We start from the raw sequence: 14,533 nt of genomic DNA on the forward strand, positions 1-14,533 counted from the left end.
ATCATTTCCTGCCTAGACTATGATTTAATCTTCCATCTTCCCCTGAATCAGAAATGTTTCGCAAATTCTTAAATGAGGTGAGACTATTTCTATTGGGTTGACTCATGTACATTTATTATGTGAAAGTGATCACTTACGATAAAATAATCAATTAGAGAAAAATGCTAATAATATGGGTCAGTCTCATGATTAGACGGTCTCTTACTAGACGAGCTTATATTAGCCTATAGAGAGGAACCAATTTGATCCTTGATTCATAGTATATGTATATGACTACAAATGTTCTTCCTTGTAGGTTAGAGAAATTCATGGTAATCTTAAAATAAAACCTAAACTAAAATGAATCAATTCATTGCCCTCTTCATGATACCAAATGAATTATTCATTAGAGACCTAAATTGAAGTTTAAATTACTATGCACAAAGTCCGTCAATGAAGATCGAGTCTTGCTATATGCTTGAATCGTAGTTTGCTTCTTGTTGCAAGTAATTCAGAAACCTTCCAACTTCTCGGTTATCCCTGTATCACATATCGGAAGACTTACCAAACTATATACTTGCAAGAAATAGTGACATTTATCTTGTTGTACACTTGCTAGGTTGACGACTTTTCTGTCATCTTGGAGTTGGTATTCATCAATTTTGATAAGTTATTGGAGTTGATAATACTCGTTCGAAGGAATATACAGAGACAATTGACAGGGTGACATTGACACCCACGCATAGTTACATGTAACCCAAATCGCTCAAGGTGACGTTCCGATTTAGAAGACCTTTTTTAAAGGGTATTTTAGCCTTCATTTACAAATTAAAGAAAAATATGGTAAAAAACAAGAGATAAAACCTAGATATCTTAAAAAATTTCACTTGAAAATTATTTGATTGTTATTTAAAGATTCTTGAACAATTTATTCAACTGCAATATCTACTATTGTCCAACATTGACACTGGGGACTAACTCAAGGGATGATAATCACTCGTACTTAGATCACATTATGCATACTCCGAACAAAAGTCGGATTTTTTTCATGTCTACTTCCAATTTGGACTTATAATGCTTAAAATTAAATTAAACATTTCATTATTTTAATGTAGAGCTTTCAAAATGGTCAGTGACTTCATTTTGGTTGAGCCAATTTCGTGTCGGTTTGGGTCGAGTTTGGAACAACCTAACGAGTTAAGAAATTTTATTTTATTTTCTTTACATTAAATATTTCTAAGAAAAATAGGAAATTAAAATATGAAAATTTTACATTTGATAAAATTCCCACCTATATATCATTTATTCATTTATTTGTCTAAAGTAGTTTTCGCTTGCTTTATCTGTTAATATCAGTTCTTGTGACCATTTAATAAATATCGATATATAGTGCAAAACCAGAAAATTTGAAATACATAAGAGAAAAAATAAAAAAAAATTAACAAAATAAACTAAGTTTTAAACTTATTCCAAAAGTAAGCGTGAAATTTCCAAACCTGAGGTTTGGGGCTGTTCGCAGTTACTAACTGCGAACAGCCCAAAAAAGACAAAATAACTGTTTGCAGTTAGTAACTGCGAATAGCTACTTTGACCTGTTTTTGTGCAGCATGCTGTTCGCAGTGAACAGGTCAAAACAGGTCAAATAGCTGTTTGCAGTTAGTAAGTGCGAATAGCTATTTTGTCTGTTTTAATCTGTTTGCAGTTAGTAACTGCGAACAGCCCCAAACTTTAGATTTGGGAATTTTACGTTTACTTTTGGAATAAGTTTAAAACTTGTTTATTTTTTTAATTTTTTTTATTTTTTCTCCTATGTATTTTAAATTTTCGCAAAACCAAAGAGTTTGGGTGCAATAGTACAAGCTTAAGTTGCAATAAAAAGCGATCAAAATATTACAATAAATAAATGCCGAATCAAAATGAAAAATATACTAAAAATGTAGTGTTAGCTAACTAAAAATATAGTAAACATGTATTTGAATTAAGATGGGATGTGACAAGGGAAAACAGCCCCATTCAAGTGAATAAAAAATATAATTTGAATTAAGATGGGATGTGATAAGGGAAAACGGTCTAGAAGATCTTAGTAAATTAGAAGCTCTTAGTAAATAACGGTTATTTGTGTGCTTAATAAATTACTCTTATGTGGTAGAATGTGATAGGGTGAAAGTTTTGTTATTTTAATTTATCTTTTTTAGTTTGACTTATTTTAACATTATTTTTTTTGTCTTTTTATGGTGATTTACAAATCACGGTTATTGATTAGGTTTTTTTTGAAAACAGCCAACTTGAAAATAAACTTTAGTACAATAAAAAAAGTTTGATAAATTAAAAACAAAGTATTCCCTCCGTCCCGTCCCATTGAATTTGTAGCATTTTCTGTTCCACTTAATTTGCATTATTTTTATATTTAGACAATGACCATCTATTTCTTTTAATCTCATCCATACATTTTAAACTTCTTTTAATTTTATTCACACAATTTATTTTTTCTCTTTATTTATTTATCACTTTCTTAAAAATTACCCTCTTTCTCTTTAATGATAATTTAATGAGATAGATGAGTATGAATCAATATTCTAATTCCCCCTAAAAATATTCCAATTGTCTATATATTTCCACACTTCCTTTGTGGAAAGTCTCATATTTTACAACATTCAATTTTATTCCTTTTATAAGAAAAAGGAGAGAAATAATTAGCTAACGGTGTTGGGCCACAACTGAAATCAACAACTACTATATGTTAGAGTACATTTCATGATTTGATCATCATCTAAATAACAAAATTAACAAAAAAAAAAAAAAATTCAAGAACATACTTAAAATCTTCATAAAAAACAGAAGATTTTCTTTTAAATTACCTAAACAATCAATAATCAATGATGAGTAAATTTTAATTGCAATTTATATTTCAAAAATCATATCTTGAAAAAGGTGAAGTAATAAAAATATCAAAAGACTAAAATTACATAAAAAGTGTGTGGCTCAATTGGTGATGATTTATGAGTGTCCACTTATAGGCTTCAATAAAAATATCTATTGACCGGATCCATATGGATCCATGGATCTATGGACCAAATCCAAAAAACAATTAACCAAATCTACAGATCCTTAGACTAAGCCAGATCCATGGATCTTTAGACTAGAGCCATGAATCCTCAAACCAGATTCATGAATCCATACACCAGATCCATGTATCCTAAGAGTAGATGCATGAATTCACTAGACTAGATCCATGGATCCATAAACTAGTTAAACTAGTTTCATGGATCCTCATACCAAATCCATAGATCCTTAAACCAAATCCATGGATCCTAAGATCAGATCCATGGACCCTCAAAGCAGATCTATGGATCATAGACCAAACCCATAGATCCTCAAACCAAACCCATGGATCAATAGACCAGATCCATGGATCCTTAGACCAAATCCATGGATCTGGTTTATATATGCATGGATCCAAGAACTGAATCCATGGATCTTTAGTCCAGATCTATGAATCCATTAACTTGATCCATGGATACATATAGACCAGATCCAAAGATCTATTGGGTGGAGCCATGGATCCATTGATCCATTAAGCTTAGGGATGGCAACGGGTCGAATTTGGACCTAGGTCCATTTTTCTAAAAGGATGATTATGATCCGGATCCATAGATCTAATTTTTCAAGACCCAGACCTAGATTCACGGATCCCATAACCTAATATCTAAGACAGGTCCAAGCTTATTTTTGCACATTTGATTGAATTGTGTTTTGTCTGATGACAACCATTGAGTTATAGACTTCAAATAATGATAATGATACATAAAATCATTAACTGAAATCTAAAATACATCGATATAATACAAACTAATTCTCACATCTTTTTGGTTCAATTCTTTCACATCTTTCTCGTTCAATCAATATGATAGTTAAGGACCGGAACCTTGGAAGATTAGCAATGGCATGCCATTTATCACAAAGCGATTATCACATAAGTACATGGTGTATAGCTATACACCTTCAAATTGGCTTCCCTTCAAAGATATGTATTTGAATCAACAATGTGTAAAACAATGACTTCACTTTATAAAGAAAACATAATACTATTATTAGAACAACAGAAGCTAAACTGGCTTCCTGGTCGTGTAACAAACCGAAATGTATGCTAATATACTATCCTTTGAACAATAATATGCTATTGGAGTTTATAATATACAAAACCCATCTCAAATTTGAGTTTTTTTTGTATTCTTTATAATACTATTAGAATGAGCTAAATCCAAGCTTTTGTCTTCGTTGTAATCAGGTCTATATTTTGTTGTGCTTATAATTATCAGAGTAACTTCATTTTTCATCGGCCTACAAACATTAATTCCTACTTCCTACCAAACTAATCATTGTTGCGGAACGAGAAACTTCCAAAGTTCCAGTCATATATATATATATATAATCAAATAAGAAACATTTTAAATTAAGAAGAATGAGAAGAGTTTTTGTTTTGTCACTATATATATAAAAAAGGATACTAAGTTATAAATTAAGAACATTCTACAAATATTTGTCATAGTATATGTTTTGTGTAACATCGTGACTTTTACAATTATGTGTTTTTGGCTCAATCTTGACCAAAGAGTTTTTATTTTAGTAAAATCAAAGGTGTAGAGTGTTACTTATCCTTCTCATTGGATACACCCTTCTCAATCTTGACCAAAGAGTTTTTATTTTAGTAAAATCAAGACTTTTACAACTGTGAGAACCGTGAGAATTAATTTCGCTCATAAAAATGTGTTACTTTTTTACGGAAAATGTGTTACTTTTGGACAAAAAAGCTGGTACTTTTTAGCAAAAAAAAGTGTTACTTTCAGAAAAAAATATTTTTTTCAAAAAAAAACATATTACAAAGTAATACGTTTTTTTCCGAAAAGTAACCCCTTTTTACGTAACAAGTAACTTTTTTTGTAATACTTTGTTCAGAATTTTTTCAGAATTTTTTTTTAAAGTAATACTTTTTTGCCTAATAGTATCATAAAAAACTTTGCCTAAAAGTAACACCTTTTTGCCTAAAAGTAACACCTTTTTGCCTAAAAAATAACACTTTTTTGTAATGCAGATTGACTCTCACGGTTCTCATATAAGGATAATTCTCACTGGAATTTCTTCCTACGTATTTATTTTATTATTTTTTTATTGTTTATTTTTCTTTTTTTGTTGTTAATTTATTTTTCTTTATTTTTTTAACTTTTTAAAATTTTTTTTTTTGTTTTTTTAAATTGTTAAAATTTTTTATTTTTATTTATTTATTACATAATTTTTGAATATATACTAATTCTTCAAAATATATACTTCTTTTAAAAATATTTATACCCTACAAACATAAAAATATTTTTTCAAAAATATCATATATTTTTTTATTTATCCATATGTGGTACGCAATTGTTCTTGAAAAGTATATTAATATTTTCAACCGGTACATAAATATGTAGTAATAATATGTACACTTAAAAAAGATGTGTATTACTTATAAAAATATATGTACCCTCAAAATAAAAATGTACTACTTATAAAAATATATGTACCCCTAAAATAACAATATGTACTACTTATAAACATATATGTACCCTTTAAAGAATAAATATGTACCCTTAAAATAATAATATATACCCTTAAAACAATAATATGTACTACTTAAAAAAAATATTCATACCCTAAAAAAATAAACAAAAAATAAATAATAAATAATAAAAATTAAAAAATTAAAAATAAAAAATAAACAAAATAAAAATAAAATAAAAATTAAAAATATAAAAATGTAGAAAAGTTTAAAATAGAAAAAGAAAATAAACAAATTAAAAAACATTTAAAAAAATTTTAAAAATAATTACAAAAAAGTAACAAAAAATTTAAAAATTAATTTTTAGATCCAGATTTGGGTTTTTTTCGATCCTTCATCAATTGTATATGGATCCGTATTCGAATTGGATCCGCCGGGTCCAAAAATATAGAACCCAGATCCGGATCAGGTTGTGGATCCATTGTCATTTCTAATTGAGCTAATCCATATAATATTATTGAACGTATTTTAGATTTTAATGAATAATTTTATATATTATTATCATTAATTAAAGTCTAATATTTTGACTTTATCGTGATAAGAAGACTATCATGTGTAATTGTAACACATAGCCAGTACGCTACATAGGTGATATGATAATTTATACACAAGTTAATCAACAGCTAGTCTGTTGAGAGACCGTCTCTTTGAGAGACATATTTTAAGCCCTACCCATTAAAGATTAATGTCTACTTACCGTATTTTTAATGTCTACTTACATTATTCTTAATGCTTACTTACTGTATCCTTAATGCCTACTTTCAATATCTTAAATATCTACTTACATCATTCTTAATGCATACTTATAATATTTTAAAAAATATGTAATGGACCAGCCTAATTAGAGATGTTCTGTCAAAAAAACCGTCTCTTAGAAGAATTTGTGTTTAATCGGTCTCTTGCTCATATCATGCTCTAACAAGTCGCTAATAAATTTCAATGGTTTGCTTTCAAAATTAACAAAAAAAAAAACCCTACTCCATCAACATGTTCGTTGATTTGTCAATCAAAATCATCGTCAAATATAAAACCATCTCTAGTTATTTATAGTTTTCCTAAAGATTTCTAAAAACATAAAATGCATTTATTGATTGGTGTTGATCACTATTATGTTTGAAAAAGTCAATAACATATAGTTCTAACTATGATCATCCACTAACTTTTTATTGAGTTGTTTTCTTAAATGATATATAAGAAATCAACATAATGTAATTTAATGATACTTATCATTATTTGAATTTCTTCTAATTAATTGCACAAACAATTAAGCTGCTAAGTGATATATTTCAAAAAAAATTATTAAGTGATAATATTTCTATAACGCTTTTTTTTAAAAAAATAGCGTAAATTTGTCATATAAGTTGTACTCCTATGATATAAACTTATAAACGACTCTCATTAAGGAATACAAATAGATGATTAACTGAAAATCGAATCTTAATTTAGTTGAAGCAAATACTACATTCTCAAATAGTACTAAGCAATGTTGTCAAAATTGCGATTTAAATTGTAAAATCGCACTATTTTACAATTCACATACACCCCTGCAATTTAAATAGTATGCAAAATCAAAATCAACTTGAATCATCCTTCGAAATAATCAACTCAAATCTTTGGATAATCAACTAAAAATGTAGAGTTAGGTAACTAAAAATATAGTAAACACGTCAAAATGGTCAAGTTGAAATCTTTGGATTATAATCAACTCAAATATGGTCGAGTTTTGGGTTAATTTCAAATTGAATCAAAATTTGACAAGTTTACTCTAATGTGATTAAGTAGCACCCATTTAGGTGAAGTTTGAAAAGTCGATATACACAATATTTCCCTTGCTGATAATAACAACAAAGATGTTATTTTCGATTAACCCAAAAATAAAAAAACAGCAAAGTACCTATTCTATTCAATAATTAAATTCCCAAACATAAAATGTTGTTTAATGACCCATGTCAATGAGCCTCATTAAGATTTTCCTAGTTGTTGAATTTGACTTGATTAATTGAAATTGAGTATAAATCGATTAAACTTAAAATAATCCTTCTAAAAATTAAAATTAAATTGTTAAAATGTTTATTTATTAACAACCGTAATCAATCCGACCCCACATATTTACCCCAAACCCACCCATCATGGGATTGGAAGTCAAACAAAACTAGTCAAGTAAATATGAGAAAGATGGAATAGGATAATGAATTACTCCTAGACTTGAGGAAATCCATTGGATGTTGTAGTCATAGAGTGTTCAAACTTCCTCACCCAATCAATCAATTAACAAAACAACTCGATCATTCGTCAATAGACAATAGTCAATTGTCATTTGATCATCTCCATAAACAACAAAGACCAACCCGGTAATGTTTGTGTTTCCTTACACAACATCCATTAAAATCTCCCTATTTCCTTACCTAATTTCTCTGATTCTCTCTCTACTTTTCAGTCATCTTCCTGCCTAAACACCATTGCCTTTTTTCAATTTTCTAATCCATTAAATACACCCAAGATTCAATCTTTTTGTTGAATTTTTAAAAGGGGTAGAACCCATCAAAACCCATCTATTTTTTTTTTGGGTTTTTTGGGGAGGGTGTTTTTTTGGCAAATTGAATCATTAGCTTGGAAATTTTCCCAATAATTAATTGTGTAGACAGGGAGGCTAAGGAGTGGGGAAGAGAGAGAAAGTGAAAGAAAGGGAGCAGAAAAGACCAAGTCTTTCCTCCCTTTCTAGTTGCTTTTTGATTACTATTTTAAATAGTATTATTAGTTTTATACTACTTCTGCAAGCTCTTTCTTCCTCATTATTTCTTTCTTTTTTTGTGGGTTTTAGATCTTGAATCTTCTAGAGCTTAATTCAATCTAGATTTGAATTGGGTATTTGGAAATTTTCAACGAGGTATTAATTACATCTCATTTAAAATTTTTTTTTAATACCCTTTTGCTTATTTTAGCATTTTAATTGACTTTTTGTTGATATAATGGCAATGGCATTGATTCTTGAATCTGGGTATTATTCCTTTTCTTTTTTGCTTTTATTGAAGCTATTTGTTTGATGAATTTGTGTGTGAAGGAATGTTGGTGTGAGATTTTTGCTGATTTTTTTGGTATTTTCTTTGTTAGGTTGGTTTAACTGTTTGTAGGAAAATTATTTTTGTAGAAGAGGGGACTTTTTCCTTCAAAGTTGATTTGACTCTTTAGAAATAAATAAATATGTGTAGATTCTTTCTTCAGTTAATTTTGTCAATTTCAATTTGGGTTAGTGATTGAGATAAGATCAAGTAGTTGTAATCCAAGTTATGAAATCAGCAATTCTTTATTATATGCGCTTCTGCTTGAGTATGTTTTTTATGGGTCCTTTCTTCCTAAAAAAGTACCTTTTCTATGATCAATATGCATTAGGAAAAGTAAAAGTTTCATGGGATAGATTGTGCAAGTTCTTTTGATCTAATTTCAAAGTAGCTCACAAATTGATTTCAAACACATTTTTTGCTGTTTTTCTGTCTTTTATGTAGATGTCCTAAATATATATATCTCTTAGGCTGTGGGGGGAAGTTTATGAATTAGCATTGCCCCTTATTGAAATTTAGTCTTGCTCTATGTTACTTGGACTCGGGTACTATGTCGGATACAGATACGTGTTCAAGTGTCGGATACGTCTAAATATTCAATTTTACGCCTAAAATGAAGTGTCTAAGTGTCATACCAATGTCTGAGCATTAAGGATCGGACACGGGTATGAGAAGCAAAATAAAGAGTCTGAGTCTTGCTATTAGCATGAATAGTAGTTGTGCAGCCAGCATGTATAAATTGCTCTAATATATGTTACCTCCATTTCTTTCAGACCGAGTTCTTCGGGTTTTGTTGGTTTCTCATTTCATTGAGGTTTTTACAATTTGTTCAAGAGTGAAGCAAATAGAGATAGTGAGTCGATAGGTCATGCTACGACACAACCCTGAACTGTCGAGTGAAACATGAAGGCAACAGAAGACTGGGGCTTAAGTATGCAAATATTGCCAATGCAACGCCGAAATGTTTCCAAGAGACCAGTGTGGATTATAGTGTTGGTTTGCTTGGTCAGTTTCTTCGTTATCTGTGGTTACATATATCCTCCTGAAAACTCCTCTGCTTGCTATGTCTTTTCGCCTAGAGGCTGTAAAGCTTTTACTGAGTGGCTTCCTTATTCTAAAAGGGAATTGACTGATGAAGAATTAGCATCACAAGTTATAATTGAAGAGTTTTTGAGAACTCCTCCTCAGCCTACGGAAAATCCAAAAATTGCTTTCATGTTCTTGACTCCTGGATCGTTGCCTTTTGAAATGCTCTGGGATAAATTTTTTTCTGTAAGATTCTTTCTTACTCTTTTGTCCACTCATTTACACCATTTTCATGTTCGTTTCAACGCTGTTCATGGCAAGTATGATTGATGGAATGGGTAGAATTGAATACGACTAAAGAGGTGGAAGAATCTTTGAGAAAATAAATCAAAAGAAAGCAAACAATATTTTATAGTAGAAGTGTCGCAACATTTGATAAGGAGCTTATCTTAATGAGCGTTTCAAGTACCTTGCCTATATTGTTCATAAAGATGTAGAGCATAGAATGGGTGGCTCAAATGGAGAATTGCGGAATATTACGCAACTAAGGAGTGGTTAATGTAACAAAAAATTCTATTACCTTTCCACTAGTCTATAACTATAATACAGGTCCAAATGTTAGACTTTTAGAAGAGATTATTGTATGATAAGGGCAATTGAGATGAGTATGTTAAGATGGTAGATAGGTCATAATCTAAAGGATATAATTCAAAATAAAGATATAAGATGAGATTTTGGAGTTGTGGATATTAATCAATGAGAGAAAATTGTTTACAATGTTTTGGTTATGTGCAAAGAAGTCCTAAAAATACACCAGTTCAACTGTTAAAAGTTTGGAAATTTGAAAAGTTTAGAAGAGAAAAAGTTAGATTAAAATTGACTTGGATGATAGGATTGAAGAATGATACATATAATTGGATTTTGCTTAAGTATATGATAATTAAAACAAAATGAATAAAGGAGGAGAATATATAAGTATGCTCATTGGTATTGATTTCTTGGTTGTAGGTAGGATTATATAGGGTCGATTAAAGTGTAATGTTTATTATTGACGATTTCAGATGTTTGTTTCTTTTGGTTCATGTTGCTGACCCTATATATGAGATACATAGGGTAGTGATTCTGTTGATTTTTCTACAGCAATGTTAACTATTGAATTTGTGATTTTTGTGCTCTTAGATACATTTTTGATGACAGGGTCATGAGGGCAAGTTTAGTGTTTATGTGCACGCATCTCGACAAAAACCTGTATATGAGAGCAAATATTTCATGGAGAGGGACATCCACAGTGATAAGGTGTGTACTTCTAATGTTATCTCTTCACTTAAAGCTCGTATTGAGAATTGGCTCATGTATCTTGGTTATCTTTTGTCTGGTTTGTCTTCATAATTATTTTATCCAATGTGAGTTGAAGACGCTAACAAATTGGTGTCACTTAGCGATCTACTGATACATCAACTCTTGATTGTATATGTTGTTCATCTCGTATTTGGTGGCATAGTCGTACAGACTGTTCCAGTGTTGCATGATTCGCTAATATCCTTTTGAATCGCGAATCGAAAAAAGTGAATATGGTCGGTTTTGCGCTATTCTTGGGCAAATTTGAGCGAATCGCGAATTTAAAAAGCAAATTAGTTAGCAAATTGTGTTATGCTGGATTGTTCATTTCCCTCATCCCAAATTATAACTAATCATCTAAAGTACCATGAATGTGGTACACCTCAAAAAAACTCTTACCTAGATTCTACCTTTAAAGGTTGACTTACAACGAGGGGGTGAGAAAAATGTTATTGGAAAATTTTGGGACATCTGATGTAGACTATCCGTTCATTTTAATTTATGAAAATAAAGAATGCGGTGACATGATTTGGTGGATATTATGTTGGTTCTGCTCACAGGTTGGTTGGGGCGAAGTCTCAATGATAAATGCCGAACGCCGCCTTTTGGGTAACGCTCTGAAGGATCCCGATAACCAGCACTTTGTATTGCTTTCTGACAGGTATGTAAATATTATCTTCCTTTATTTGTATCGATCCAGAAACTATCATGGACCTCGACTACTGATGTATTAAATTTCTTTGCTTGCAGTTGTATACCCTTGCACAGTTTTGAGTATGTGTACAATTATCTGATGTTCACAAATGTAAGCTACATTGATAGGTGAGATCGATTTGACTCACTACTTTCTTTTGATCATGTGTGGTCGGTCGTGAGGATCTTTTTAAAGAATTCTTAATATTGATTTTTACTCATCATGATTTTTAATTTTTTTTTTTTTTAAATGTTTCTAATCTGATTTATTTTATGCTAACGGCCGTTTCTGGCCTGATTCATCAAGGTACCCAAGAGATCTTTCAACCAAAATTACACTAGTTTTCATTCTTGTTACCATCGTTTATTACCGCCTACCAAACAGGCTGTAAATGTTTTTCTTGCAACTAATTAAAGACTTCTATTGTCCAGTTTCTTGGATCCAGGTCCTCATGGAAATGCCAGATACTCACCACATATGTTACCTGAAATAGAAAAAAAGGACTTCCGTAAGGGTGCACAGGTTAGAATCCACATTCAGTTTATAAAATTTTGTTAAACTTTAAATTGATGCTACTACAACTTGACTTGAAATTGTCTTCAACATATGTTACCTGAAATTGGCTTTGTCAAATCTTCTAAGAGTTCTATCGTGTGTTAGAGTCATAGTGTAAAAACAAGGCATCCTCGCATCGGCTGCGTTGTCAAGGTTTTCAAAACATACGAATTGATACTTCCCGCGTTGTGAAGGTGTTAAAAAATCGCATTTTGGTCCGTATAAAGGGATATAATATGATTCAACCGATTTTTTGGCATCACTCTCGTTACCGCATAACCGTTTCGTTACCGAGATCTCAACTGTCACCGCATTTTTACACAATAGTATGCAAATAATGTTTTTCTTTTCGGCAGTGGTTTCACTTGAAACGGCAGCATGCAATGATCATAATTTCGGATAGCCTCTATTACTCAAAGTTTAAGAATTACTGCAAGGTAAAGCTCCTTTCCTGTACGTCTTCGTAAGCATCATATCCCCCTCTGGTCCGGCCCCTTTCCTTTTCGAGCTTGCAGTTAACAGTTTTTCGGGTCCTGAAAAATTGTTAATCGGTGTATCTAACAGCCCGGATTTGAGGGACGGAATTGCTACTGTGATGAACATTACCTGCCGACTTTTTTCAATGTAAGTGGTATAGATGCTGTATATGTAAAAGACGCTGAACACCCTTTGTTTCAATTTAACATACTATTTCTGGAAATTTTTAGATTATCGATCCAGGGGGAATGGCAAATTGGTCAGTAACCCATGTTGATTGGTCTGAACATAAGTGGCATCCAAAGGCGTATAGGGAACAAGACGTCAGCTATGAGCTCCTGCAGAACATTACGGTATGGTTCAATTGAATTCTTGCTACCTTTATGATTGCTGATTTCCCAAGTATAGATTTTTAGATACCTTTAGCAAGTGACACTCTCCCTAAACGTCTTGAACAAAAGATAGCTCCTTGTGGCATATTTAGTAGTTAGTAGAATTTCAGTGAACTGATATGACCTCATCTGCACGCTATTGCGAGCGCACATCTCATCTCTTTGTTATTGTACTTGCAGTCAATCAATGAATCTGTGCACGAGACTAGTGAATCTCCGGTAATCATATATCTAAAACTTTCTTAAAATAGACCCGTTTCCCCCCGAGTAATATCTAAAAATAGTTGTCATTCTATACTTGCAGATGCAAAGACTTGTACAGCCATGTCTATGGAACGGAGTAAAGCGTCCTTGTTATTTGTTCGCTAGGAAATTTTACCCCGAAACATTGGATATATTATTACAACTCTTCTCCAGTTACACCGCATCTGTTTGAGCAAACATAACTGTTCGATGCCCCACCTTCGAACCCTTTTTTCCCATGCATAACATTTTTCCGTTGTAAATGTCGATGCCCATACCAAAACCCGAAGCTGATGTGATTAGCAGCCTAAACTACGAGCTTATCAATCTTCGAATGTGCGCCTAGTTGCGATTGGGAAGGCTGTTAGTTTATAGTATTATCGGTTGATTCGATGTCTATTCTTTACCCCCCAGCAGTATTCTTCAGTAATTTTGGTACTATAAGAAATGTGTCCCAACTCCCAACTATTGACACAATTGTGGGGTTCATTCTTAGATATATGTGGTAGGAGCTTGCAGATTTTCCTTTAGTTTCTGCAAATGATACTCATATTATGATTCCTTTTGCCCTTAAAGTTTCCTTTAGCTTCAATTGCATAATATATACATAATTGTGGTTATATTTTTTACATTATATTCAATCTCAAGGTTAAGAATTTTACTTTATTAAAAAAAAAAAAACTTTTTCATATGAAAAGCAAAAAAGAAAAAAAGGGAAAAAGGGTTTTATCATCTTTAGGAAAAAGAAAAAAAAAAGACAAAGAAGATGGCTCTTTATTGTGATTTTACAAAAATGAAACTTTTTAGGTGGTTTATGAATGAATTTTTGCTTAAAGGATTTAGAATTTAAAATGATCTGAAAAATCGGACAAATTATTCGGTTTTTCAAATCGAATATAAAAAATTTGGAATTGAATATTTTTGCTCACCTCTAAATAGCTAACATAGAATTGTAACTTTATTTTGGTCTTTTTTATTTGACTAAAGCTCATACTTCATTTTCTTATCAAATTCCCTCCTTATTGTTTGTCCTTTTAATTTTTTCCAATTTGAAATTTAACAAAGTTCTTTCTAGTATAAATCTTTTAACTTTGAGACAGCTTTTTGAACAAATTTGTCTTTAATTGCCTAACGCCTTTTTAGGCGACACAATTTACAATTTTAAGATATAAAAAAT

At 31.1% G+C, this 14,533-nt stretch overlaps 2 protein-coding genes across 2 annotated transcripts in view; both read left to right on the top strand.

The window, feature by feature from the left end:
- LOC130823627 (pentatricopeptide repeat-containing protein At5g57250, mitochondrial-like) overlaps nucleotides 1-921 on the top strand; it is a 12,777-nt gene extending 11,856 nt beyond the window's left edge. The window contains exon 5 of the transcript XR_009046599.1: nucleotides 599-921. The gene's annotated coding sequence lies outside the window, so the exon portion shown is untranslated. The remainder of the gene's footprint in view (nucleotides 1-598) is intronic.
- A 6,834-nt stretch (nucleotides 922-7,755) lies between these two features.
- Nucleotides 7,756-13,931, top strand: LOC130823875 (glycosyltransferase BC10-like). Its single transcript, XM_057688690.1, has 12 exons — nucleotides 7,756-7,923; nucleotides 8,394-8,459; nucleotides 9,405-9,903; nucleotides 10,855-10,953; nucleotides 11,556-11,656; nucleotides 11,746-11,817; nucleotides 12,121-12,211; nucleotides 12,601-12,681; nucleotides 12,809-12,868; nucleotides 12,952-13,074; nucleotides 13,294-13,332; nucleotides 13,418-13,931. Exons 3-12 carry the CDS (start codon nucleotides 9,535-9,537, stop codon nucleotides 13,547-13,549), a joined length of 1,167 nt encoding a protein of 388 aa, XP_057544673.1. The 5' UTR covers nucleotides 7,756-7,923; nucleotides 8,394-8,459; nucleotides 9,405-9,534; the 3' UTR covers nucleotides 13,550-13,931.
- The last annotated feature ends 602 nt before the right edge of the window (nucleotides 13,932-14,533 follow it).

Source organism: Amaranthus tricolor, chromosome 9, assembly GCF_026212465.1.
Source record: "Amaranthus tricolor cultivar Red isolate AtriRed21 chromosome 9, ASM2621246v1, whole genome shotgun sequence".
In the NCBI taxonomy this organism is placed as follows: Eukaryota; Viridiplantae; Streptophyta; class Magnoliopsida; order Caryophyllales; family Amaranthaceae; genus Amaranthus; species Amaranthus tricolor.

Bases quoted from the DNA above. Each gene is read 5' to 3' on its own strand.
- LOC130823875 (XM_057688690.1), top strand. From the start codon at position 9,535: ATGAAGGCAACAGAAGACTGGGGCTTAAGTATGCAAATATTGCCAATG. The intron at 12,869-12,951 runs GTAAGTGGTATA...GGAAATTTTTAG, and splicing joins ACCTGCCGACTTTTTTCAAT to ATTATCGATCCAGGGGGAAT. The intron at 13,075-13,293 runs GTATGGTTCAAT...TTGTACTTGCAG, and splicing joins AGCTCCTGCAGAACATTACG to TCAATCAATGAATCTGTGCA.